We start from the raw sequence: 25,508 nt of genomic DNA on the forward strand, positions 1-25,508 counted from the left end.
GTGTGGCACAGCCCGACTCCTCCTCAAAACCTTTAAGCACTAAAGTATCCACTCCACCTCCATTAGTAACAGAGGCATTTACTGTGTTGGCTTTAGTGTAACATATTTTGACTGACAGGTTACTTTGTCAAATATAAAATCCTATATCTACTATGATGTATATTTAAGGAGTGAATGCCGACGGGATTATACATTTAAACATGAGAGTCCACATGGTTGGCATCATCACTGACATCAGCACTTAGCATGGTATGGCGTACAGCAAGGGTAGATAAAGAGGCTCTCTTAATAATTCTACATCCTGTCTCATTCATCACATGATGTTTTGCTCAGTCAGGAGGGGAACATTTCGCAAAGCAAAGAACAATGTTGGTTGTTCTGTGAAAAGATTTACAACAAGAGGAAGAAGGAATGTTTACCTTTGGCCCAGATAAAACGAGGCAAAAGCTATTGTATTGTACTGTATATTCTCGGGTGTATTTATTGCAATTACGCAATAAATGATTTCCATTAAACTTGTCAGGCTATGGCACATATCCAGGTAGGTACAGATAAAATCATTTATTTACACATTCCCCCCGTGTTGTTAACAGATCATTTGCATTTGAGCCAAGGATTGCAATGACCAACTAGATCCAGCAGAGGGAATTGTACTTCTAGAACAGAAGTGGACAATATCTTTTTAATTTGTGATATTTGTCAACTGAAACAGTTAAAAATACTGTATACGTTTTCCTTTTTATTTGGTCCCATGTGAAAGCAATATGAATAGATATGTGCCTACATTTTAATGTGTAACGTCTGGAATAATTATATCAAATATTTGGCTTGTTTTTGAGCATCACATTGCTGTTCAGTGGAGAAGCTAACGCTTATATATAGTTTGCTTTTGTTGTTGTTGTTGTTGTTGTTGTTATACACACAAAAACAACAAAAAGTCTTATTTCTTGTGATTCAGAAGAAAAGAAAAACAATTTTCTGAAAATTTAGAAATGCTGCACACAAAGATACAAAATGCATAGACACAGTGGGGACAAGCACTCCCGGTCCACGGTCTATTACGCACTAATGTCCCTGTTATTTATCAAACACCTTTGCGTCACTTAGATTTTGCCTGCGTGGAGTTGACTCAGCGAAGCGTTATCGGAACAAAGCAAATAATTCTCTGTACACTTTCAACACACAACTGAGGAAAGACCGGGGAATGGGGTAGAGGGCTTTAATGAGGTTTGATTCACTGAGAGGTCTGCATGTTCACCCCGTGCTTGCGTGGTTCCTTCCACAGTCACAAAACATGCATGACAGGTGAATGGTTGGTTGTTTTTGCGATTAGCTGGCGAACAGTCCAAAGTGTACTTGCCTCTCGCCAAAAGTCAGCTGGGATAGGCTCCAACTAAAGTCAATTGCTATAATAATAATAAAAAAAGGATGGATAGATGCACTACATCAAGTGCATCTAAAGTGTGCTTCTGTCCATTGGCATTGCTTCCAAAATCCAACGTACAAATGCACTATCAGACATACCCTTGCCTGTCAAGAGTGAGCTGTGTTATTGGTTGTGTGCTGCCATCCTGTGGCAAAAAAGAAAACAAACTATAGCAGCGTGTCATGGCATTTCGACACTGGAGCGATTCGATCATAGGTAGAAATACAGTATTTGGGGGAAATGATGAGGCGAGGCTTTTTCGATCTCATTTCATGGAGACGTCACTAAAGCTGACGTCACGTCATAACCGCGCGTAACACATGATCCGATGGAGCCGTGGTTTAATTTCTACTATCACCATAAATGTCCACTTCATGGTTTATGTTTCAAGTTGGATTAAATTAAAGTAAAATATAAAGTCAATACTGTTACTCAAAACAACTGCAGAGTCACTGTCAGCACTGATCCCTCCGCCCGTGCAAGCGCATTTTGGGCTCCTGACGTCAATGTCGGATGTATGCGACCTGGAGGTTCAGACTGGCATCGCATTGCAAAAAAATAATCAGACAGGTACCCGATATAGGACCACATATGAAGTGGAAAAAAAATACTAAGAAGGCACGTTTTTGAGACAAATAACATGCATTTCAATCGGACACTTGACACAATTTATTTTCCCAAGCCACGCAGAGCTGCAACATAAGGATGAAAGAGCCGCGAGTTGCTGACCTACTGTAGTGTAGGGTGTCCCAATTCTACAAAGTGCTCTGTCGCCCCGCCCCCTTTGCGCCCTTGCTCTGCACTTCTGCCAAACTCTCATCCGTGGCTCCTCAGCCGAAGTATATTACCCACAATTAATTGCAGATTTGACCAAAATAACGGGACACTGACGACATCCGGTGGAATTCCTTTACCTGTGCCGAAAAAAAGTCTCTTCAGGTGTAAATATCCCATTATTACAAAGTTTATTATTTGGTAATGTGTTTCAATCGATGTTTAGCGTAAATTTGGACATTCGGACTCAGTTGTATGGTATCCAGTCCATCTCTTCCGGGTTCATCGACTCCATTCCGCGCTTTGTGGAAACTCCGTGCCACGTTTAACATCTCGCACGGCTTCTCTCAAGTTTCACTAGGCAGTAGGGGTGGGTGATACTGGGAATTTTGGTATCGATCCGATACCGACGAAATACAGGGTAGTATCGGCCGATACCGATACCGATGCTTTTGCTTGGAAATGTTATGATCCCCCTTGAGTTTGATGTATAGTTTGCCACTTATAGCAAGCTGGTTGCAATTAAAGTAAACAATACAATGTAAAAATCTTTAACACTATAAAAAAATCAAATACTTCTACTACAACAACTATTGTTGATTTTTGGGCTGAAAAACCTCTGCCAGAGTAGGAGGAGGGGGGAAGAAGTGGCGCTTTGAGCGAAGTATCGATAATATACCAATAGTATCGATCACTTGCTTAGTATCAATAATATCGATATTTGGATCGATCTGCTCACCCCTACCAGGCGGTGTGCTTTGTGTTGTCAGGCAGAAAGGCAACTGGGGCGGCGTGGGACCTGCTCTCACACTCACTTCATTTCTTTCCCTTTCGTCAGTTGTTTGTACGTTTATCCGTTTTCCTAACTATGTCGGTGGGGTGCGAGTCTGGATTCTCGAGCGAGGAGGTGTTAAATAGCCGCTTCCCTCTACACCGGGCGTGCAGAGATGGAGATGTCGGCGCCTTGTGCTCCTTCCTTCAGACAACCGCGAACCCGGCTGACCTAATCGTGGAGGACACTTTCTATGGCTGGACGCCCATACACTGGGCAGCTCATTTCGGAAAGGTAGCTTGACAATTTGGAGGGGCACCTTCATTTCCATTTCGTTTCCATTTACGTTTCCTTTCGTTTCTTCCGAGCGCGCCAAGCCTGTCTGGGCCATTTCCTGACGTCCGCCTCCTCGTCTGTTATCTCACGAAGAATATAAGCCGCCATAGTTAACTGGAAGCAGTAATGGAGGGAATAGAGCGCGGTCGTCTTTTGTTACACACAAACACACACGAATGCACTCTCCCCCCCTCAACTAGTCATAATGATTATTTCGCACATGGTAGCTTTGTAGACGTTTGTTGCCACTTGTGACATTAATTGGACCGGGAGACCTACAGAAGATTTAGCTGAACTAAAAATAACCCTTTAAGCCTCAGCAAAACTGTTCCAATGTTGATAACCGTGTCGACATTTTTACAAGTTTTAATGTGTCACAAGTAAATAATGCTTCCTTTGCTTATGCTAATGTTTAGCTAGTGGTTTAAAAATAAACCCATTATGTTCACTTATGGGAAGGGCCCGTTCATCCTGCCTGTGAATGATATCATTCATCTGGTTCATCAGGTCCTGGAAGAGATTCAGTAATTTAGGCTCTAAGTAAAAAAACTAACAAAACACTTTTGGCGTTCAGGTGCTTCCACAACAATTGTTCAAACTAGACGGAAAATTCAGAACACAAGGATAATTCCACCTGTTATTTGCAGGCAGAGACCTCTACTATATATTTAAACAACTGTTTTGTATCCGAAAAAAGTTGAGTTGGGGCGTGCCTCTAAATTACAAGCTAAATACTTATATGTTTCCACACCAACACTCAGGCTAGATCTTTGCTATCCAGCCCGTGTGCATGCAGTGATGAAAGGAGATCCAGATGCATGCAGTGATGAAAGGACATCCAGAACAGTCAATTCAATGCTCTGCAAATATCTGTTAATCATTCTCTGCTAGGAATTTGAAGACACGCCGAAAGTAGACTGAGCCTACTATGCAAATGAACTACAGATAAATGTCCCAACCAGCCTTTCAAATCACCCGTCAGTGTCATTAGTTAAATGAATAATTATGGCGATCATCTCTTTGTGTCTTCACAGCTGGAGTGCGTGATGCGTCTGGTACAAGTGGGCTGCGGCGTCAACATTGTGACCTCCAAGTTTGCCCAGACGCCAACTCACATTTCAGCATTTGGAGGCCATCCCCAGTGCTTGTTATGGCTCCTACAAGCCGGCGCAGACATTAATAGACAGGTGTGATATCAGATGAGTATGCGCACTGGACACCGAGAGTACGAAAAGAAAAAAAATCACTCAACTTCATCAGGAAGTTCAAAGTTTTCTGGCTATCTCTTTAGTGCCGCCACTCTCGTCTCCCGCACGCAACAGTCAGCGTCCGTGCGTAAGGTCGCGCTAATAAGTGGACCGAACCGAACATGCCATACTGAAACTTATTAATACACCCGAGTGTACCGTTACACCCCTAATGATTACCTTATATTATCACATAATACACAGCAAATTGATGGATAACTAGTTTTGAAATCAGAAGCCAGTAAATAGTGTGTTCAAGTATTTTCAATGTATTTTAAAGGAGGAATGGGTTGCAAATGCTTGCAATATCTCATATCATCACTGTCATGTGAAAAACACTTATGTTCATTTTTAAGTACCTTCTGCGCATGCATAAAATGTAATCCCCTTCCATACCATCGGCGGCGGTAGTCACCATTTCTCATGGTTAGAAAAATCCAACAGGAAAGCTGTTGGCCGGGGACCGGATTATAAAAAGGTAAACAACGCATTCAGCTATATCCTTCGCTCACTATGAACTCCCACGCGAAGTAAACCATCACGTTCTTGACACGGTATCGTGAAATAATTACATCGTCAACCCTCACTCTCGTACTTGTAAGAAGATTAAGGTTCTGAAAACATTCGCTGTGCCCGCCAGGAATTTAAAAAGACTCCCAAGGACTGCCGCATCAGATTCCCGTTTTGAGTGGCAGAACTGCCAGTGAGACCACCCAGTGTACAGTCTAGCTCCAATGCAGTAATCACTGGTGCTGCTTATCCTCACAAGGGCTGTGGGCGTGCTGGAGCCTGTCCCAGCTGTCTTGGGGCAGCAGTAATACTGTATATGTTACAAAAAATATGATATCATTTGAATTGAGTTCAGTTTGGTTCGGCATTGAGTGAAATGAGCATTGTTGTGACAGTTTGCGCTCAGGCTGATCCCATCAAGGAGGATCATTTATTGACGACAAGCTCCGCAGACCGGTATTTCCTCTCCATAGTCCACTTTCCTATTTAGCATTCTCTCAAAATGGAGTTGCACTGTTTTGCTTTTTTTTTTTTTTTCTTCATGCACCTTGGTTGTCTTTTCGCAAACGGTGGGATTATATTTTATGCTCTGCTGCACTACTTGGAGAATTGAGATTAGTAGGTCACAATGACATAACACACTGACGTCATCATGACACAGAGCGTGCAGACTGTTTATTTCTAATAGCTGGTAGTTCTCTTCTTTTGTGGGCTAACCAGCCATCTTAAAGTGGAGGATTTGTGTCCTTTCCTGTCTGCTGAACAGTTGCACTAGACTGCCGGCAGCTAGCATCGCCTGGTATTTGATCATGACTCATTCGAGGTGCGAGTGTGCGTTTCTCTCCCGCTCTCCTACATTCTTAATGTTAATTAGCTAATGAGCTAGGATGGTGTTGAAGTCTGGGTGAAAAGTTCACATATTGCCTGCAGACTTCCACCCTGTTCTCATTAATACATTGGAAATGGAAAAAAATGATTCAACACCAATGTGCATAAACTGCCCATCATCGCTGGGTTTTTCATGAAAACAAAACACAAAGGGAGAGACCCAATTCATCCTTTAAACATCAATACAAAATACTTTGGGCATGACAAAAAAAAGTCTTTTTAATCCTCTACCAAATGGTTGAGATGCCACCTGATACTTTTTTGTAAGAAATACACAGCTCAAAGATTTGGCTACACTGTACAGCATTTCCTTGCATATTATTTTGATTCTGTTTTTTTTTTTTTTTTTTTTTTTGCAATGCATGGAAAATTGCACAAATGGTTGCAGAAAACAGAAACCGTCATATTACACCTTCATCTCCTTTGCATAAGGTGCAAAAGCACATAATTGTTTGAATTTTGCAATAAGAAAATGTGCTTTAAATGTTAAATATGTTTTAAAACTTGGTCTACCAAATGGTTCAGTTGGCATCAAAAAGGTCTGTGGTCCCTAAAAGACATTGTTTTTCTTAATGTGCTCCACTGATTGGTTGAGTGGGTAGTTGGAGATAAACCAATTCAAAAGATGAACCAACCAGCCAAAGAGAAACCATTCTACCATGTGCTGTAAACATTCATCCAAACATTCATTACCCAAGGTTGTCTTGTCTGCACTCAATTCATCAAAAGAAAGCTGATTGGCTCTTTTCTGGCGAATGGAAATTGTTAAAATATGGTGTTGGTTTCCACTTGTTCGCGCAAGTTAAGAGAATGTCATGTTAAAAAGTCAAACTAGCCGAAAAGTTGACTTCAGACAGTGAAGATATTTGCCATTGGAAACAGGAAATGTTGAGGCGCTCACTTTTGTTCTATCTAGTCTAAACATGTGTTTCTATGTTTAACCGAGCTCGTCTGTTATCTCTCAGGACTATGTGGGCGAGACGCCCATCCATAAGGCTGCACGTGCGGGCAGTCTGGAGTGCATCAACGCTCTCCTGGTACAGGGAGCAAAAGCTGAGTAAGTCCTGTGGTCAATGTGTCGAGCTCATCTCTTTCCCCCCCTCTCCCCCACCCTCTCTTCTCCAACCTCTGGACATGACATCTTTACAAGGGCTCGCCACCAAAATCTGAATCAGAATTACGGTGATGTTTACTGGGTAATCTTTATGAAACATGCTAATAATGGTGATTAAAAATTCAATCTGCTCTGTTTAGCCAACTGCACACGGAGTCACGCGGCCGAACGCCATTGAAGTGGACTGTCTCGGAAAAAAAAAACATGACAGTATGCGATTCCGATCCGCATACCAAGCGATTCAGCACCGCGCATGAATCGACGCGCTGCAATGAAAAAACAGCGACACTGTATCAGGTTTTGAGGTTCCACAATACAGTCTGCAACTGTACTAAATCATTTTTTAATCGAACCACAAAAACATGCCGCGATTGTCAAGGACGACGCAGATTGCCACAAAGAGAGGAAACACTGACCGCACGTGTGCGTTTTGATGACAGAGATGCTGCTCACAAAAGCTGACTGCTTTTCTTTCTAGCCACATGTACAGATGAAATGTTCCATCTGCGACGTTGCAATGTCATTCACCAGCGATTCAAATTTTTAATTGCAGCAAAACCCCTGGCCGACAGTCACCCGTTCATAAAAAGCTAGTTGCCGATCCCTGCACAATGTGTGACGGTTCAATCAGTTTTGGCCACCAATCTCTTGTTTCCGTTTGAAGCCATATATTAACATAAACATCATCTAAAGTAACTTTAACGTAGCCATGATCATACAATTTCTTTGTCTTATGTAACACTTTACAGTGGAACCACGTGCCAAAACCGTGACAAAATTGGCCTGTCGGTAATTATATCTGGCCCGCCAGATGGGGAACCTGCTCGTCTGTCTAGCGAATTTAAAGGCGTATTTTTCTGTCAAACGTTGCCACTGCCACGTTGATGCGATTTCTTCTTATATCACCTTTGATCGTGAAATTTTCAATTTGGTGGTGCGCCCTTGAAAAGGTGATTCATTGTGTTCATTTTTTCAATTGTTGTTTATCATTGTGACAATTCTCATCAAACTGCCCCTTGTGTGTCTAGCAAGATTGAAGATTTCCGATCATTTTTGTTTGCACTCAATTGACTGGATAATCTTAGCTAGTTATTAATAAAAGTTGATCATTAACTGAGCCTAACGGCTTCGAGCTCCAGTGCTACCTTTTTTGGGTCACCTGGAACACAAGGACAGCTTGATGAAAATGTTGATAAACTGTTCTTAACTTAGTAGGCCATGTTGCATGATATTTGTTATATCTAAAGTGTGTTTTTATTTAACGTTTTGGTTCATGTCTTAAATGCAGTTTTAACTATATGACCAAATGCACATTACACTTCATTATGGTTTGTTATGACCAAAGCTGAAATGCATTGTATGGAACTGCATAAACACAACATAACTGGCAATGTGACTAAAACTATGGGATACATTTTGTCTAGACTTTTTATGCAGCTACATCGACTAACACACACATGGATACGATTGTTTTTACACCCCTGTGAATGAAGTAAAAACTCACACAAATACCAACATAATAAAACACAGTAACAATAAATAAAAATGCAATTCAAATTAACCATTGAAAAATGTATATTGCTTTTTGATTGTGGTTCAACAGAATTATTTTGAAAGCAGGTCTGGACAAAAAAAATATGGTACCCCTAACTTAATATTTTGTTGCACAGCCTTTTGAGGCAATCATTGCAATCAAACGATTTTTGGCACTTTAATTGCCTCTTCTGCACCACCCAGCAGGAATTTTGCCCCACTCTTCATGGGCAAACTGCTCAAGGTTTGAAGGATGATTTCTCCAGGCGGCATGTTTCAGCTCCTTCCACAAATCGTATTAGGATTTAGATCAGGGCTACGAGAAGGTCACAAAATAGTCCAGTGTTTTGTTCTTAGCCATTCTTGGGTGTTTTTAGCTGTGTGTTTTGGGTCATTATCCTGTTGCGAGACCCCATGACCTTTGACCGAGACCAAGCTTTCTGACACTGGTAGAACTTGTCTCTCTATAACACCTTGATGGTCTTGAGATTTCATTATACCCTTCACAGAATCAAGATACCCTGTGTCAGATTCAGCAAAGCATTCCAACAACATAACAGAGCCTCCTTGATAAACATCAAGTAGGGACAGTAGGGACAGTGTTCTTTTTTTGGTATACTTCCTTTTTGCGTCTGTGAACATAGGTCTGGTGTGCCATGCCAAAATGTTCCTGCTTTGACTCGTCTTACCAGCCGTAGGACATTCTTTCAGAAGTTTTGTGGTTTGTCAGCACGTAGTTTGGCAAATTAAAGTCTCTTTTTTTCTTCTTCTTTTTTTCTTTTTTTTTTTTTTTTCAATAGCCGTGTCCTCCTTCGTTGTCTCTCTTGAAATCTGATGGTGTGATCTGACACTAATGTAACTTGACCTTGGAATTCATCTTTCATTTCTTTGAAGGTTATTCTTGGCTCTTTTGTTACCATTCGTAATATCTGTTTCTTCAATTAGTCATCAATTTCCCCTCTGCAGCCATGTCCCGGCAGGTTGGCTACAGTCTTTGAAATTTAAATTTAAAGTGCAACTGTCGTCTCAGGAATATCAAGTTGCTTGAGGATGGTCTTGTAGCCTTTACCTTCAACATGCCTTTCTATCATTTTCTTTCTGATCTCCTTAGACAACTCTCTCCTTTGCTTCTTCAGGACCATGGTTAGTGTGGTGCACACAATGTCACCTAACAGTTCAGTGACTACTTGTCAGCTTTTCAGTAAGGTGACTGAGATTACAACTTTGAAGACACTTGCGACGCTAATTAGTGGGCACAACTTGGTCGAAGATGTCCCTATGGTCAAATGATTTTCAATCTTGTGTAGGGGTTCCTTCAAGTCCAGGCCGGTTTCATGAGTTTTTAAAAATTATGTTGAACCTCAATTCAAAAGCAATTGTCTGTGTTTCATTGGTTCATTTTTATGTTTAAATTTATTATTACTTTATTTATTATTATATTCATATTTATTGCTTAATTTTTCCCACGTGTGTAATAAGGTACCATAGTTTTCACATAAATGACGTGAACCAGCCAAGTGAGGTTCATATATTTAATGATTCCTAATCCAGAATAAAAATAATCACAAATGACTAGTTGATGTCTTTTATTTTCTTACATCTTACTAAGATAATCATGATTCAATTTTATTGATAATATAATGCATGTTCCTGGCTCAAAGACTATATAAAGTACAGCAATAAAGAAATATTAAAACACACCATCCTAAGGAACCTTTATCTTAAGGTTATTTTAAAACGCCTACAGATGAAATATCATGAGCCACTAAATTCTCACAAATTTATTGAATTGAATTATTAACTTCAAATGTCATGTTTTGCAATTTTTAAAATATATTTGACTGTTAATAGTAACGATGTAATTGTCCTTTTTCAGGCTAAACCGATCCCCTGCAGTCTGATTTTTCTATTGTTTGCTTGGAATATTCTTGGCTTTTACGACCCAAAATAGCAAACATTTTACTGCATATTTCCAGTTTATTTCCCTCCTTGGTTTAAATTTGACTTGCAGTTTCATACTTTGCATCTGACTGTGTGGCTAATTGTTGTTATGCCATTTGACATTGTTCTGAGAGCCAGAGCTTCCAGGGAGCTTTCATATGTGGATTTTTCTAATTGTTTTACTTATTGATTAAAAAAAAAAAAAAGATTTCTTTAAATGACATGTTTGAGCAAAAAATGTTTGGAATCTTCTGTACCGGAACTGAAAAAACAACATTTCATTTATTGGAGATGAGCCACCGTTTATGTAGTTTTTGTAATGATGAAGAGAGAAGAAAATCATTTGACTTGATAAAACAACCGAAACATATACTATCCAATGGTAACTTACAAAAAAAATCACATTTAATTCTGATTGTCAAATTTTCACTAAGCATTTTACTCTGCATTGAAATGTGACTTTTCATGGCACATGAAATCCCTGGTTGGTTTGGCTTCACCAAAATTAATCAATGCTCCATCTTTTGTTATGTGCATTTGGTCATTACCTGATGAGTAAATGTATAAGTGATGAAAATGATGTTATTTTTTTTCCCTTTTAGATCACAGATTGTGTCTTTAGTCTCGACTATGAAGTTCATTATTTTTAACTAGTGGGGATTTTTTTTGGGGCACATTTAAGAGGGAATCTTAGGCAAGTAAGTTAGGTGGGAATGAGGCTCATGACAAACCAATTAAAGTCTTAATTTCAGGCCAAATACTATTGCACTTCTTAAATACATAAAATGTCTTAACGAAACACTTAGGATAAGTATAGTAGGTCTTTTTGAAAAGGCTAACACAGTGAATAAACCAACCTGCAATTTACAAATAATTAATTCTAGTTTTGTATGAAAATGTTTCGTAACAGCAAACAGATAGCATTGTCAGTCAAAAGATGTGAGTCAGCTCTTCACTTTACCAAGTGTAGAGCCAATTAAAAATGAGCATACTATTCCAATAAATATTAAATATCACAAACCAGATTTAACTGTTCATACTATTCAAAGCCTTTACCTTTATCGTTACACTTAAAATACAGTGCCACAGATAGCATTTATCATCTCTGCTTCTTGAGATAAATGTCAGTTCTAACTTTACTCAAGCGTTGCTGTTTACCCTGCATCACCAAGCCAACCTCTTAAACCCATGGAAAGAAGACGTAAAGAGGTAGACTGGAATGGAAAAAAAATCCCCACAGAGTTTCGTATTGGAAATCATGAAGCACAATTCAACAACTACTGCTTAGTCACCACACCCGGCCAGAGGAATACATCTGTGCACCCCATTGGCGATCCTCATCCTGGACAAAAAAGGCCAAATATCCCTTCAGTGGAGAAAGAAAGTCTCACATTTGCATGGACTTGGATTTTAAGGTCTTGACTTACAGGCCCATCTTGTGCTCCACTCTTATCTCTTCTTGGGATCCAACATCCAAACGCTTCCACTTGACAGTGGATGAATCATTTTCCCGTCCTACCCGGCATCAGAACTACTTGCAATAAATAGTCTGTTTCATCTCAGGATTTCTTTCAACCCCTCTATGTTCACGCTCTTGAAATGACAATTTATCGACTTAAACCAACGAGAGGACACAACATTGATCAATTTGGTACTACAAAGAGAAATGGGGGTGGTGGGAAAGGTACTTTGCCACCTTGAGGATCAATAAGAAAGCTTACATCTTGACTGACAACTAACCACAGAGCCATTTTTGGTCAAGCTTTTTAGACAGTAAATCCAGCATGTGAAAAAAGATGAATACATTTGTCTCGTACGTCCTTAAAGAATGGTGACAGAATCAAAACCTTTCATTATTATTCAATGGTCTACTTGCTAGTGAAATGATCCAAAAACTCAACATGCATCACCTTTCTCGGTGTTGGCTAACTTTTCAACTTCATAATACTGATTGCCTGACCACCACCCCCCCCAACCCCAAACAGACTAATATTCATATTCTTAGAATTTTTAAAAATTTGTCATGAGCCTTGGGAATTGGAAAAGCAACCAGTTTGCAGGAGACAGGATGCTGTGAGGGAAGAGTGCAGACATTGAATATTAGAACAGCTGAGCGATTAGAGGTTGTTAGCATTAGCGTTGCTAAGCACCATGTACTCACCTATTAACTGTTTAATGGTAACAATCATCCTGTGCATTGGTTATTTATTTATTCACTGTTATGTCACTGTGTCAAATATTTTAACGTCATGCCAAGAAATGTCTTAATTTTGTTATGTCACACTATTAACCTGATACAATATCCTGTAATCCTTTGTCACCTTTTCCTTCATGAAAGTGACACTAAGTGACAAGAAAAAGACAAACGTTTGCTCACCTGCTAAAACAGAACCGTACATCTTAATTGTTTTGCAGCCATTGAGTTGGAAATGACTTGGTTTTTTCAAGTAATCCTAGAAAGGGGGAGAATAGACACTGCTGAGTCTGCCCCGTTCCCTGGGATAGCCGCACTGTTGTGGCATTGAGTGTTCTCACTATCGCTTCCTATCTACACACTGGCAAACTGTTGAGGTATTTCTTGCGGTGATTGGTTTTGATGCTAGGTTTTGATGTCAATGAATCACAACTGAATTTTTGTTAGACCTGCATGCTTTGCTTATTACCCATGATTGTTCTTGTATCTAGCTTTTGTCTTTATTTGTAGCTTATTTATTTTTATTCAGTCTTTATTTTTGTCAACTAACCATTAGGAGCCCTTTATATGGACAGGTTTAATCACGTGAGTCCCATGTCAAAGCACTAGCATGACTATAGGCTGCCTCTGGGAGGTTAGACGATTAGTTAGCGAAGACATACAGTATGTACATAGGACTGAAAAGCAAAGCATACCAGGCATTTACAAGAATTAACGCTTCCTTTTTTCAAATGTAGCTAAACAAATGGATTGGTGAACAATTAAGATGTCATGTCTCACTAAAGGAATACAGTACTTGCCTTTTTTTCCCCCAAGATTGTAAATCGAGTTTTGCTAAATTTGTCTGATGAAGCAAAAAGAACCCATGCATATATTTTGCTTGCATTTAAAGACACTAACAGTAAACGTTCAAAGTTTGATTGCAGTCTTTAAGTTAGGCTTGCGCTGTACTTCAAGTCTTAAAATTGACACACTGTACGTAAGCTAATGATAGAACACAACAACATCAACGAAAAGCCCTTTGCCAAGAAATTGTATGTCTGCTTTATGATCAATGAAATGATAATAAAACACGTACTCACTTTAACGTATTATGATCTATTTAAGTAAGCCTACCTTTGCAAGCATATGGGTAATTGACGAATTTGCAAGCACTGAGAGATAGTATCTGAAGTCAACTTTTGGCAGAAAATGTTTTCGTTTTGTTTTTTTGTGTGGAAGTATCAATCTGACTGATAAATCAACAGAACAGCTCTACTCCTTATAGGGAGCGCCGGAGCAGTGCGTTTAAGGTCACGCTGCTGGAAGTGGAGCTGAAGGCCTTAGTTGGAAATGAGTGGGAATATGAGCCGATGTTATAACACATTTTAGAACTTTTGCCCTTTCACCCTTTTTAAAGAGTTAACTGATAGTTTATTCCAAACTGTGGGTGTCTGGACCTTTATACCACCTATATATAGTTTTATTTTTTTTAAATCTCTCTCTATATATATATTTTACAAATGGAGTTGTATTCCTTGGTGTGAGAAGAGTACATTTAAATGAATACAAAACCTAATACAAATGATCTGATTTGATTAACGTTTTGGAAGCGTTAATTTGAATGGGGGGGAGGGGGGCGGATGATGTGCAACAAGTAATTGTGTGATTTTTTTTTTTTGGGGGGGGGGGGGGGGGGGAATGTTAAGATCCTTAATGTGCACTACTTCCCTAAAGGTTTTTATGACACGAGTTGATTTGAATTGGCTGGAAGTTGTCACGTGGAAGTCGATGGCACTTACAGTAAAACTATACAGGTAACACATTGATTAAAAACATTCTTCAGCACAAGTGAAATTGAAGGTCTTTTAGAACTTCTGTGGGGAGGTATAATTCCTACAGTACATGAAATGGTGCCTCTCACATAGAGCTGCAGCCTGGCTCTTTTCCATAACTCCCATTTAGTTAACAAAGACCTTTCTGTTTGCGCTTAGAACACATTATGCACTGTGATGACATTCACACGAACAAGTGCAGTATTGTTTTGTAAATGGAGAATTCCGTTCATAAAGCTAGAAGAAATCCATCCCTCAGCTGTTTTTTTCCCCCCCACTGTCAATCAAACAACTATTTTCCATTGGCATTGGATAATTTTGGAATAATGATGGATAATTGTTTTACTGTCAAGTAACATCGATTCCACAAACGGCGACGATCCAGTCCCAGCACTGTTTGCTCGATCTTTTCTCGCATTATCAAAGTCTGCTGCAAAGAGGCATGATTAACACAAAGGTGAAAAATGCACACGCAAGGATGCATATGCTCACATTCTTCTGCACAGTCTTCAGATAAGACTTTTACCTTGAAAGTCCAATTTTACTTGTCGAAGATACTTTAATTTTTCAATTCCTTTCAACGGGCTTCCCCATGTCTTTGGCACTTGCCTCATCCTCAGGATCTTGGATTTATCATGGAGCAATTTGGGAACCCTACTTTGTCTGCTTTTGACACCATTGTAATTTTTTAGCAACTGTCGTTGGCAGAGGTGTGTTTTTGTCAACTGTAGCACTTCTACCTGACAAACAGACTTAAAACTTCACATACTCTCTTCTGGTGCACTCCATACTTGAATCCTTGCACGCATTTGGATTTGGACGTGATCTTGTCCTATTCCGTATTAGCTTGTCTTGCATTTCGAGCACGTTGGACACCAAGTCTTTTCTGGATCACATGACGCTTGATCGCCCGCTCTCATGTCGGATCATGTCAGGTACACGTAAAAATGAAAATGCATCACTTCCAATTGTTTTAATCCTGTCTCTTGGCCAGCAGACGTATTTTTCCTCTGAATATTTGGAACCATTCGATTCATTCAAAAGATGATGCAAACGATCCAAAAGGGATCCATCATCATCTGTCATGATGATGACAAAGGCAATTTATTTCATCGTTGTACATGTCCGTGTGCGAGTGTTTGCCTGATAAGTCTGTCAGTTTGTGTGTATGTGTGCGTGAGAGAAAGAGAGAGAGTGTGTCTGCGTCATGTTTTCTTTTTATTTGTGTTCAAGAAACCATGCAGTAAGTCCCACTGACACTCAACGTCTCCCATTGTGCAGTGTAAGGAATGCCAGTGGGCTGACCGCCGCCGACCTGGCCCACGCGCAGGGCTTCCAGGAGTGCGCTGAGCTTCTCTCCAATGCCCAGAACTTTCAACAAAACATGGCTCAGTTCCATAACGGGGCCTTTCCTAATGGCACCAGCCAGAATGGGGGCCACGCTCACCCCACTACCCAGGGCCGCAGCTTCTTCAAGGGCATACCCAACAGAAAGCGGTCATTCGATGAGCAGGAAATCAACCCGGTCAAGAAGGCAAGACCTAACGGTGAGTCAAAATCAGACCACTTCCATTGTGAATAAAAAATAGAATTTGTATCAGACATCAGGCAAGCGTTAATGGACAGATAGATGTACACCAGGCCTGGCCAACCCGCGAGCCCCGTCTCTGATGCGGTAAAAGTTCCTTGCGATCTTCACTGGTCTTGTTTCGCTGCAGTTCTTCTTAAAATATCATTTTGCTCGGCAGGGTGGCATATCAGCGTCTCACGTCCGGGTTCGTGTTACGCACCCATAATGCGACGCATCTGAAGAAATACACTTATGATTGGCTGACTGGCGCATGTGACATTTATCCTGCGAGCTATGTAAACAAATGCCAGCCGTATGCGCTCGGAGCTATGGGACATTAATCTGCCTATTAAAAAATATTTATAACTAATGTGAATTGAAGCACACGATTAGGGACACTTTCAATGCATTTAGCGGCCCCGGGTCCCTCCTGGACTACCCCCTGTGTTACCGTGGCTTCGCATGTCACCGTCATGTGCCGTCGTCTGGTGGGGAACGGTTGAGACTTCCGCTTCGCCCGACTTCCACCTCTTGTCTCAGATAACACATCAGAGATAAATTGCCCTCCAAATTTGACCCATTCACTGCTAGACATTTTTAAAACCCTCTTTTACGCTAACCTTTGAAAAAATATAAATAAATTCCTGCATTTTGTGTTTACCTCTCTTCTCTTACTAATATTTAAATTTGTTTGATCATCTGAAATTTAAGTGTTTTTCTTTCTAAAGAAAGGTTAGCCCATCAATTGGTGGTCAGTTGATCAGGCTAGTGTTCATATAAATGACATATTTTTTTATCGTGGTGGCCTGTCTTCAAGCTATAGGTTGAGGAACAAGAGTTCGCTGCTCGGCAGCAACCAGTAGAGGGTACCATTGACTCAGGTTCAACTAGTTGCAGCCTTTACAGGTTGGCATGGAAATCTATATTATGAAACAAAGTGATGAATTTGCCAGATCAAACAAATGGTTGAAAAGTCAATCCTCACAACACACGGGAGACCAAATTTAATGAGACACAATACAAGCCCTGTATCAGACATTATATTGAGTGTTTGTATCATTTGCGAAATAAGGTTGCCTGTATTGAGTTGCTAATGCTTAATGAATTAACTAGCCTGTAAAGCAAAAAAAATAGTCAAAACATTTTTTCTTTTTTCTTTTTTTTTTTTTTTTTTTTTAGGTCTGGGCATGCCGTTTGAACTGCAGAACGGCAACGGGCCACTGGTTGGTGCTGGAGAGTCCCCGACGGAAAGCATGGAGTTGGCGTCTACTGTGACCTCAGGTGGGCCAGGACCCTTTGCGTTGGGGCTGAATGGGGTGGCGCCAGCGAACGGGTCGGGGCCCATGGATCAGTGGGAGGACCGGGGGGGACGGGCCACTCCCAGCCCCACAGCTAAAGAGCTGGAAGTCTTCAATGTGGCATCCATGCAGACTCCTTGTCGCTGCACCAACTCGTACGCTTATTTGTAGAGAGGCTGCGAGTGTGTATGTATGTCCATTTGTGTGTGTGGTGTCACACTCTAATACTCATGTTTGTGTTGTATATATTTTGCTATTGTTAAACTATCGTTTACGGTAATTGTTTGCGTCTTACATAATAGATAAAGGCAAATATTAGAAAGGTGTGTTGCCGTGTGCGTAAGCACTCGACCCTCCTATGTACCCGATTCCAAACATAATTTAAAGCATTTGTCCAAGTTATACTGGAAATTTAAGAGGTTTGTTGTTTAAAGAGTAGACTTATTTTGCACATTTTATAGAACATTTACATACAACAGAATTATTTGCAGTTCCCTGTATCATTGGTTGAACAGTGTAAAAAGAATACTGTCCTTGGTTATTAGTCTTAATAATTTAAATGACTGTTGCTTCACAACATAGTCAGTTTCACTATCAGTTTTATTGTTGTGTGCTTTTGTGTGTTGTGGCTAAAGCTAAACATGTTGGGAAATGTAAAGTGTTAATTTGCCACGTTGAAGGGAAACTTGAGTTTTATAAATGGTCATGTGATGTCATACATTTAAATTGGGGCTATAAGGTTTAATTTTCATAACGCCCCCTCCCTCCTCTCTTTGCTGCGTCTGCTGTCGAACATTCCTTGCACATTTGTCTTCAATGAAAATCTGAGAGCACTGAGGTATTAACTGCCCTGAGTTGATACTGTTAAATCATTTCAAACTGCCTCATGCCGAAGCAATTCCCAACATGAATGTAGCTCATAGCATAAATCATTCACAGTGCAGTTTTTCTACCAGCTTTTACAGTATATTGATGTCACAAATTAAGACTCAGTACAGTGGTACCTCAAAAGGTCGTCGACGATTTATCCGTGACGCTGGTCAAACTTGCTTTTCCCACTTAAAAAATCAATTGTATTTGAAATAATTTGATCCACAGTTCAAACTTTTGTCACCACAAAATCTTGATTAACTGTACAGGCAATTTTTTTAAGTAACATTTTAACATCATTACCGTAATTGCCATACAAGTTTACAACAAGTGACAAGTACCAGTATATGGCAGCTAACCAGTCAGCAACTATAGTGAGAAGCTAACATAGCAGTCTACATCATTACTCATTTTTCCTTAACAACGAAGGGAAGGGCTCAATTACATAACACCAGGACAGGAAGGTGCAACTCAAAATCTGTTGTTCACACAATGTTTGCAAATAACTACATACGTGGAGAACTCCTATCAAATACACAGGAATGGGAATTTAAAAACAAGAAGTAGAAACTGGTCAACATAGCTTACCCAAAACAGCACTTCTGCTTAGAATCCACATGACTACCGATCATCGCTTCAGACTATTTTGGCACCAGGTCAATCCTTCGATGCTGCCTAAGATGAGGTCTACAGGTGCATGGAGGCTCACGCGTAATCAAAGTTGAATTTCTCTTGAAAATATTGGTAAAATTCCCAAATCTCTTAAGCGTTTATGGCGTTCGACTTGGAAGGTACCAGTGTACTCCCATTTACTTTTTTTTTTTTTTCAAGAATTGTTGCGCAAGTATGATGAATGTTTACTCTGTTAGCAATGTTGTTCTATAATAATGTTCATTAAAAAAAAGTTTTAAGTTAATTTTATAATCGGTGTTAACTGCCCAATAAAGTTTGCATTGAATTGTACAGATTGCTAAGGAGAAAAAAAAAAGCCTTATTACTTGAGCTGATAGTGGAACAAATGTTTTGTTTCCTTATTGCATTTAAGAGTATGGGATTTTTTTGGGTGTGTGTCAGTATATGAAAGTTTCAGGTGATCTGTGAGTGTGTCACAGTTGAGCAGGTGTAGCTTTGTAGTTAATGATGTCAAATCATTAAACGTTGGACAATTTTATAAATGTTTTTTCTTTCCTTTATTGCACTACTTGAATCAATGTAAAAAGTGTTAACTTCTTGTTCTGACTTGGAGCGCAACAGTTGGAGCTTCTGTTTTGTCAAAATTTGAACCTTCCGTTAAAGTGGCACCTAGGAACTAGTTCAGCGTGTCATTCAGCTTGCACAAATCAGGTTGTGACCTATTTAGAAACAGGTCTGGGCTTGTGACTTTTGAGATTTTGTCAGCGTCTTTCACAATTTATTGATCACGCTTGCACATGCCTGGTGAAATGTACATGACAAAGTTTGCACAGGACTTCACTGACCGATGTATTTTAAACAGGTCACCTCCGGAATCAGGTCTACATTCACCAATGATTTATTTTCACACGCTCTTGACTGTTTGTCTTCTTCCTCCCAGTGTCAGTGGGCATTTCCTCACTTGGTCACTGTCAACCGCAGCTTCCCTTCGAGCGCAATTCGACTACAGTCTACAGGGGGTCGCCTGAGATCAGCCAAGTGGAGCACCAGAAGTCTGTTAAAGCGGAACAGTTGTACGACCACACCTTCTTCAGCACCATGCTCCTCTACCATGGAGCCTAAAGATAGATGAACAACAACAGGCTGTTAGCCTAACATTTCTTCATTTGCCTTAAAAGCCATTGAGTGGTTTTCCGCTAGTTAATGGAAGCATTTCCTTTTGCGAAGGGCAGACCCAGTGTGGCTGTTTTTCTTGGTGTATGTGACGCTTGAAGAATTGGTTCATAATTTGAGTTGACGTGATTGTTGTTTGTAACTTCATATCTTCGTAAGTAAGCATCTTTATTAAAAGCACTGCCAACGTACAAAATGATTCAGTTTGATTTGTGTGAAAGAGTATTAGAAGCCACGGTGAAAAGGAAAATTGTGTATAATTTAACACTGGTACAGTGTTATGAATTTTAAGTTTTGATACCAAATCTAACTTTTATGAATTAGGAATAAATCTGTGCTTGTAATGTTACAACTCGGAACATTTTTGCAATGTTCCTACTACTGACTAAATTGAGTTTTCTCACTATTGCAACATAAAATTGCCGCTTGTAATATTTCATTTTCCCCCTTCTAATATTACAACTTATTTCTTGTATTACAACCTTCTCTAGCTTCCCCCCATATTATAACTTCTAAAAATGTATTTGTTCTCTCAAGACTGGTTTTCTTGTTATAAAATTAGGATATTTAGAAAAAAAATTGCAGCTTTTCGGGGCAACCTTTGCCCCTTTTTTTATTTTCCCCACCAAAGTTCTAACTTCCTCTTTTTTATCACATTGACTTTTTTTTAAATCTCGCTGAACAAGTATGTCTTTTCTTTATACTAATGTTTCATTTTAGCTGTATGGCTTATTTTATATTTTTTTCTCCAGTGTGGCCTTAACGCACTTTAGTTTTGTACAAAGAAACAATCTTTTATGTTCCTAACATTTTAATATATACTCATGAATAATTTTCATTTTGTGCATTTACAGAGAGGTTGCGCTACTGTATTTCTGTTTCACTACTGCAGTGGAAAGTCGTCAATTTTCTGTTGTTCGGTTAGTTTGCAGGCAGCTCGGTCAGTTCATGAATTCCTGGCCAAACTATCTTTAAATAGAGCGGATGGGTTGGCACAACCGGGCTCACGTGTTTGGCCCCCGTAGAGTCGGTGCTCCGAGCCCAGTCACCTGTCAGGAGCAGGCCCGACCTTCACCACCACAGCACCGCACAAACAGCACGTCATTGTGGCCGCGCCCCGTCGCGCGCTACCACTTTACCAAAACGGGGGAGTGTAGAATCATGTCATCAAAGAAAAACGGTTTGTTTGTAATTTAAGGTTGCAATTGTGGAAACCAACTAAGATGTGACGGATAACAGTAAAGTTGTTGTATTTATGTATATTTAGTTCGAGGTATTTATGGCATTTATGTGTAATTTAATATTATTCCGCCCTCTATTCATTCACATATGGTAGCTACCATTTAAAGCGACTGGGCTAACCAGACCGGATTATCCGAAAACGACAGGGACGATAACTTCAAAACGAGCGAACGGGGATGTTATCAGATAAACGTTAGTGGCATTAGTTAAAAACGGTCTCGCCAAAACACAAACGATAAACGAATTAAATAGGCCGTTCATAAAGTTGGACCATGTCCACACCGGCTAGAAGAAGACTTATGAGAGATTTTAAACGGTGAGTTGCATTTTTTTTGCATGTAGCTGGTAATGATTTGTCAAAACGGCTAACATGGAGAGTAAAGTCCGGTCGAAACTCGCAGCACCGTTGTTGAAATTCGAATTATTAAAAATACATAATATGAATGTGAAAAGTATATAAAGTATTATGTTCTTGTAGGCTAGAAACTAGTCGAATAAATTCAGAAAACAACACGTTAGCCGTCTACGTGTTCACAAGTTTCGAGAGAGCTAACATTTAGCCAGTGGTAAGCAAGACTTTGTTTGACAAGTCTATTTTTTAGCCCATGTCATCGTTTGCATGTTCTTTCGTAGCGAACTCTTAACATTTGTTTAGTCAGTAAACAACTGAGCAATGGCGGAAGCTGTCAAGGAACACTTTGTCCGTGGAATGTGGATCGTTTTACCTTTCCTTTTCATTTGCGAGCAAGTCTTAACTAAAGAATCTCGTAAACGTTCAGGTGCTTATGTACATGAACTTATAATGACCCCGACCACTCACTAGCCACTCGATTAAGCAGGAAGGATTTTAAACATATACATGTTTTGTTATTGCTGTACAGGTTACAAGAGGACCCCCCAGCTGGTGTCAGTGGAGCCCCATCTGAAAACAACATTATGGTGTGGAATGCAGTCATTTTTGGGTAAGCCATAATGTACTGAATACATTTGTGCATTAATTTAGGAGTTTAATTCGTTGTGTACCAAGCATGTTACACAGTGGTTCCTTGACTTGCGAGTTTTTAAAGTACGAGCCGTCGCTTGGCAATTTTTTTTCCGTCTTGTTGTGAGCAAAATTGAGTTATGACTTAACGAGATCCAGATGAGGGCAGTAAACATCACAACAATCAGCAGACAGTGCGTGCTTCAAACTTGCATTCACAGTTGAGGTTTACTGTAAAAAAAAAAAAAACTAAACAAAAAACCCCTGAGAATTCCATGTGTAGTTAACCAAACTATGACTTACAAAAGTCCACTATCTTAATGCTCACACTGAATGCAAAAAACCATAGACAATGCAAGGAAAAAAGCATCAATGTTACAGTAATAATAACACGCTATTTGAACACAAACAGTGCTGCCACACATGTAGACAGACAGTATAACAATACTTAATTATTTTACTATCTTCTGCAAAAAAAAAATACTATTACTGCAGCTAGTCGTGATGGAAGTTCAATTGTTTCACTTTAAAACATGATGATAAATAACCATTTTTGTTTATTCCGCGATGTCAGAATTGTTTACGTGTCGAGCATGGTGTCCAATATTGGAAGCGTCCATATAATAAATTAGATGAATACATCTTTTCAAGCTAGTTGCATATGTACAATTTTTGGGGTGTATTTTTGAGGATGTGTTAGCATGATTTGAAAGGTGCACAGTTCAGCTGCAGGCCTTTTGTATTTTGTGAAACAAACAGCTAAGTTGTAGTGTCCAAGTGGTCCTCGAATGTATCACAGCCATTGTTCACCATTCAGATGTAATTTCCTAAGTTTAATTGGTCATTTGTACCAGTTTTTCAACGGAATATCTTTGTAGGAAGGTAGTGAAGCTGTCTAAGTGGAAAAATAATTGAACATTAATTTGGTACTTTGTGTGCGAGCAACTGTAGGAGTGGCCAATCAAAATGCATCCTCCAGTTACAATACATGATTTGAACATGGCTGTCCCAGCGATGTTGTGGCTACATATTAGAGGATGAATTGGTTGATATGTAGTGTCGTACGATTTCACAAACTGAAGATGCTAGCAAAATGACGTTATTCATTTAATTGCTAAGGTGTCACCGTTGCCTTACTTTTTTTTATCCCCACTTCACTCGAGCGTTCCGAACTGAAATTTTGGCTCACAACAAAAAAATCTTTCAAGCGACAACTTGGAACTCGAAAAGCTCATAACTTGTGGCACTTGTAAGTTAGGGTACCACCCGTCTATGTTTTGTCTTCTTCAAAGCCTGAAATAATGGAATTGTTAATGCACAATTATCTTGTTTCAGCCCTGAAGGAACTCCATTTGAAGATGGTAGGTGTTTTGATTTCATGGGCAATGATAGTGCCTGACAGTTTGTTTTATAATTGATTATGAGGCACATGACTAAATCATTGTTGTCTGTTTTTGCTCACAGGTACATTTAAACTCATTGTCGAGTTCACAGAAGAATACCCCAACAAACCTCCCACAGTGCGATTTGTGTCAAAGATGTTTCATCCTAATGGTAAGAATGTCACTCCACTAGGTGCATAACTGTCATGCACGTGTTTCGACAAAATATTAGGACCATGCCAACAAAGACAAAAATGGCACAATAATAAAGGCTACGTTTTACCAAAATGGAAATATTGCAAGAATAAAGTCACTGCTTAATTTGAAAAAAGAAAAAGTCCAATATTATAAGAATAAAGTTGTCATATTATTTATATTTTTGTTATATTTTATATAATTTTAAAAGAAAAGAAATTGAAAAGTTGTAATTTTAGGAGAATATAGTGCTAATTTTCATGTCAGTGAGTACAGCCTAATGTTTTGGTGGGAATTTTGATAATGAATGCATTAAAATGACCACTTTGTTCTTTTATGAATTTAACTCTTTCTAGGAAAAAGCGACTATTTTCACATTACAACTGTTGAATAGTTACAACTTGTCATAAATGTACATATTTTTTCCCATGAATTACAACTCTCAAGTTTGTTTTTAGAGAAAAAAAAACCCTACCATTTTTTTAAACTAACACTTTATTCTAATAATTTTCTCCTTTTCAAATGTAGCCTTTTTGCTATAATGAGTTGTAGAATGGCGGATTTGTAGAAATATATTATTTTAGTATTTCTGAAGTTCAAAAAACTTTTGAACTTTAGGACTTTACTGTCATTTTAGATTTTGTTTCTTTAGAAAAATGATACTCTCTTGTAGCAGTGTGCTTTTAATATTAGTTTTATTCTTGTAACAAGACAAATTTCCTGTGTTGGCTTTTAGCTATTTTGTCTTTTCACTGTGACCCTATTCATGTCTGTATTTGAGGAAACAATGGAATAATATTAAATAATATCTCAATGTTACTCCCCCCCACAGTGTATGCAGATGGTAGTATTTGTTTGGACATCCTCCAAAATCGATGGAGCCCCACTTACGATGTGTCTTCTATTCTTACGTCCATCCAGGTACAGAATATGATGTGTGATATTTGCATTGTTGACACTTTGAAAGTTATCTAAATCAATGGCCGTCTATGTCGTTTGTCCTGCAGTCTTTGCTGGATGAGCCAAACCCCAACAGTCCGGCCAACAGCCAGGCGGCTCAGCTGTATCAGGAGAACAAACGCGAGTACGAGAAGAGAGTTTCGGCGATCGTAGAGCGAAGCTGGCGAGACAGTTGACCTGGTTGAGGATGTGTGCTGAACGCTAGCGTGGAGAACACTCTTAATTTCCTCTCACCTTATGTTTTTTTTTTTTTTTAAACGTTTTATGCACTTTACCTTCGATGTCCCTTCATAGGATTTTTATTTTTTTCTTGCCTGCCAAGAGGGAAATGTTTTCTATCGCTACTATTGTTGCCCGTGTTCCCAACAGCATTTGTGCTGAATCCTGCCTTGTTTGCCGGCCACCAGCTTACTCTGATCACGTTTAACGTCCCGGGTGCTTCACAGATCTCGTCATTTTTCACAGAGAAGTTTGCCATCGAGGACTCCTGACATTGTTACGCTATCTCTCCGTTGTGCTGTGAAGCGTTTGTTGCATGCATGACACAATGAGCAAACCTTACCTCCTCCCTCTTCAGTACTCATGTATATAAGAAACCTGCATCTGAATATATGTACAGATTTTGCACTGGTTGTCTCCAATGTTGTTTTTTTC

The 25,508-nt window shown here is 39.5% G+C and overlaps 2 protein-coding genes across 4 annotated transcripts; both read left to right on the forward strand.

The window, feature by feature from the left end:
• Positions 1-2,843: 2,843 nt before the first annotated feature.
• Positions 2,844-20,289, forward strand: ankrd10b (ankyrin repeat domain 10b). 3 transcript variants are annotated; one of them, XM_086051622.1, is made up of 6 exons: positions 2,921-3,266; positions 4,343-4,495; positions 6,919-7,010; positions 15,831-16,096; positions 17,299-17,400; positions 19,861-20,289. In XM_086051622.1, exons 1-6 carry the CDS (start codon positions 3,069-3,071, stop codon positions 20,040-20,042), a joined length of 993 nt encoding a protein of 330 aa, XP_085907748.1. In that variant the 5' UTR covers positions 2,921-3,068; the 3' UTR covers positions 20,043-20,289. The 3 variants fall into 3 exon arrangements, with proteins under 3 accessions (XP_085907749.1, XP_085907747.1, XP_085907748.1); XM_086051623.1 differs by lacking the exon at positions 19,861-20,289 and having other exon boundaries at positions 2,844-3,266; positions 15,783-16,096; positions 17,299-19,464; XM_086051621.1 differs by lacking the exon at positions 19,861-20,289 and having other exon boundaries at positions 2,877-3,266; positions 17,299-19,464.
• Positions 20,290-21,140: 851 nt separating this feature from the next.
• ube2al (ubiquitin conjugating enzyme E2 A, like) lies at positions 21,141-25,481 on the forward strand. The gene is made up of 6 exons (XM_086052300.1): positions 21,141-21,651; positions 22,217-22,297; positions 23,653-23,678; positions 23,782-23,871; positions 24,727-24,815; positions 24,902-25,481. Exons 1-6 carry the CDS (start codon positions 21,608-21,610, stop codon positions 25,028-25,030), a joined length of 459 nt encoding a protein of 152 aa, XP_085908426.1. The 5' UTR covers positions 21,141-21,607; the 3' UTR covers positions 25,031-25,481.
• Positions 25,482-25,508: the final 27 nt, after the last annotated feature.

Source organism: Filicampus tigris, chromosome 14 (assembly GCF_054856515.1).
Source record: "Filicampus tigris isolate MCC_2025a chromosome 14, RoL_Ftig_1.0, whole genome shotgun sequence".
In the NCBI taxonomy this organism is placed as follows: Eukaryota; Metazoa; Chordata; class Actinopteri; order Syngnathiformes; family Syngnathidae; genus Filicampus; species Filicampus tigris.

Excerpts from the sequence above, each read along its gene's own strand:
- ankrd10b (XM_086051623.1), top strand. The coding sequence starts at position 3,069 with ATGTCGGTGGGGTGCGAGTCTGGATTCTCGAGCGAGGAGGTGTTAAAT. Across the intron at positions 3,267-4,342 it reads GGGCAGCTCATTTCGGAAAG|CTGGAGTGCGTGATGCGTCT; the intron begins GTAGCTTGACAA and ends GTGTCTTCACAG. Across the intron at positions 16,097-17,298 it reads CAAGAAGGCAAGACCTAACG|GTCTGGGCATGCCGTTTGAA; the intron begins GTGAGTCAAAAT and ends TTTTTTTTTTAG.
- ube2al (XM_086052300.1), top strand. The coding sequence starts at position 21,608 with ATGTCCACACCGGCTAGAAGAAGACTTATGAGAGATTTTAAACG. Across the intron at positions 21,652-22,216 it reads CTTATGAGAGATTTTAAACG|GTTACAAGAGGACCCCCCAG; the intron begins GTGAGTTGCATT and ends ATTGCTGTACAG. Across the intron at positions 23,872-24,726 it reads AAAGATGTTTCATCCTAATG|TGTATGCAGATGGTAGTATT; the intron begins GTAAGAATGTCA and ends TCCCCCCCACAG.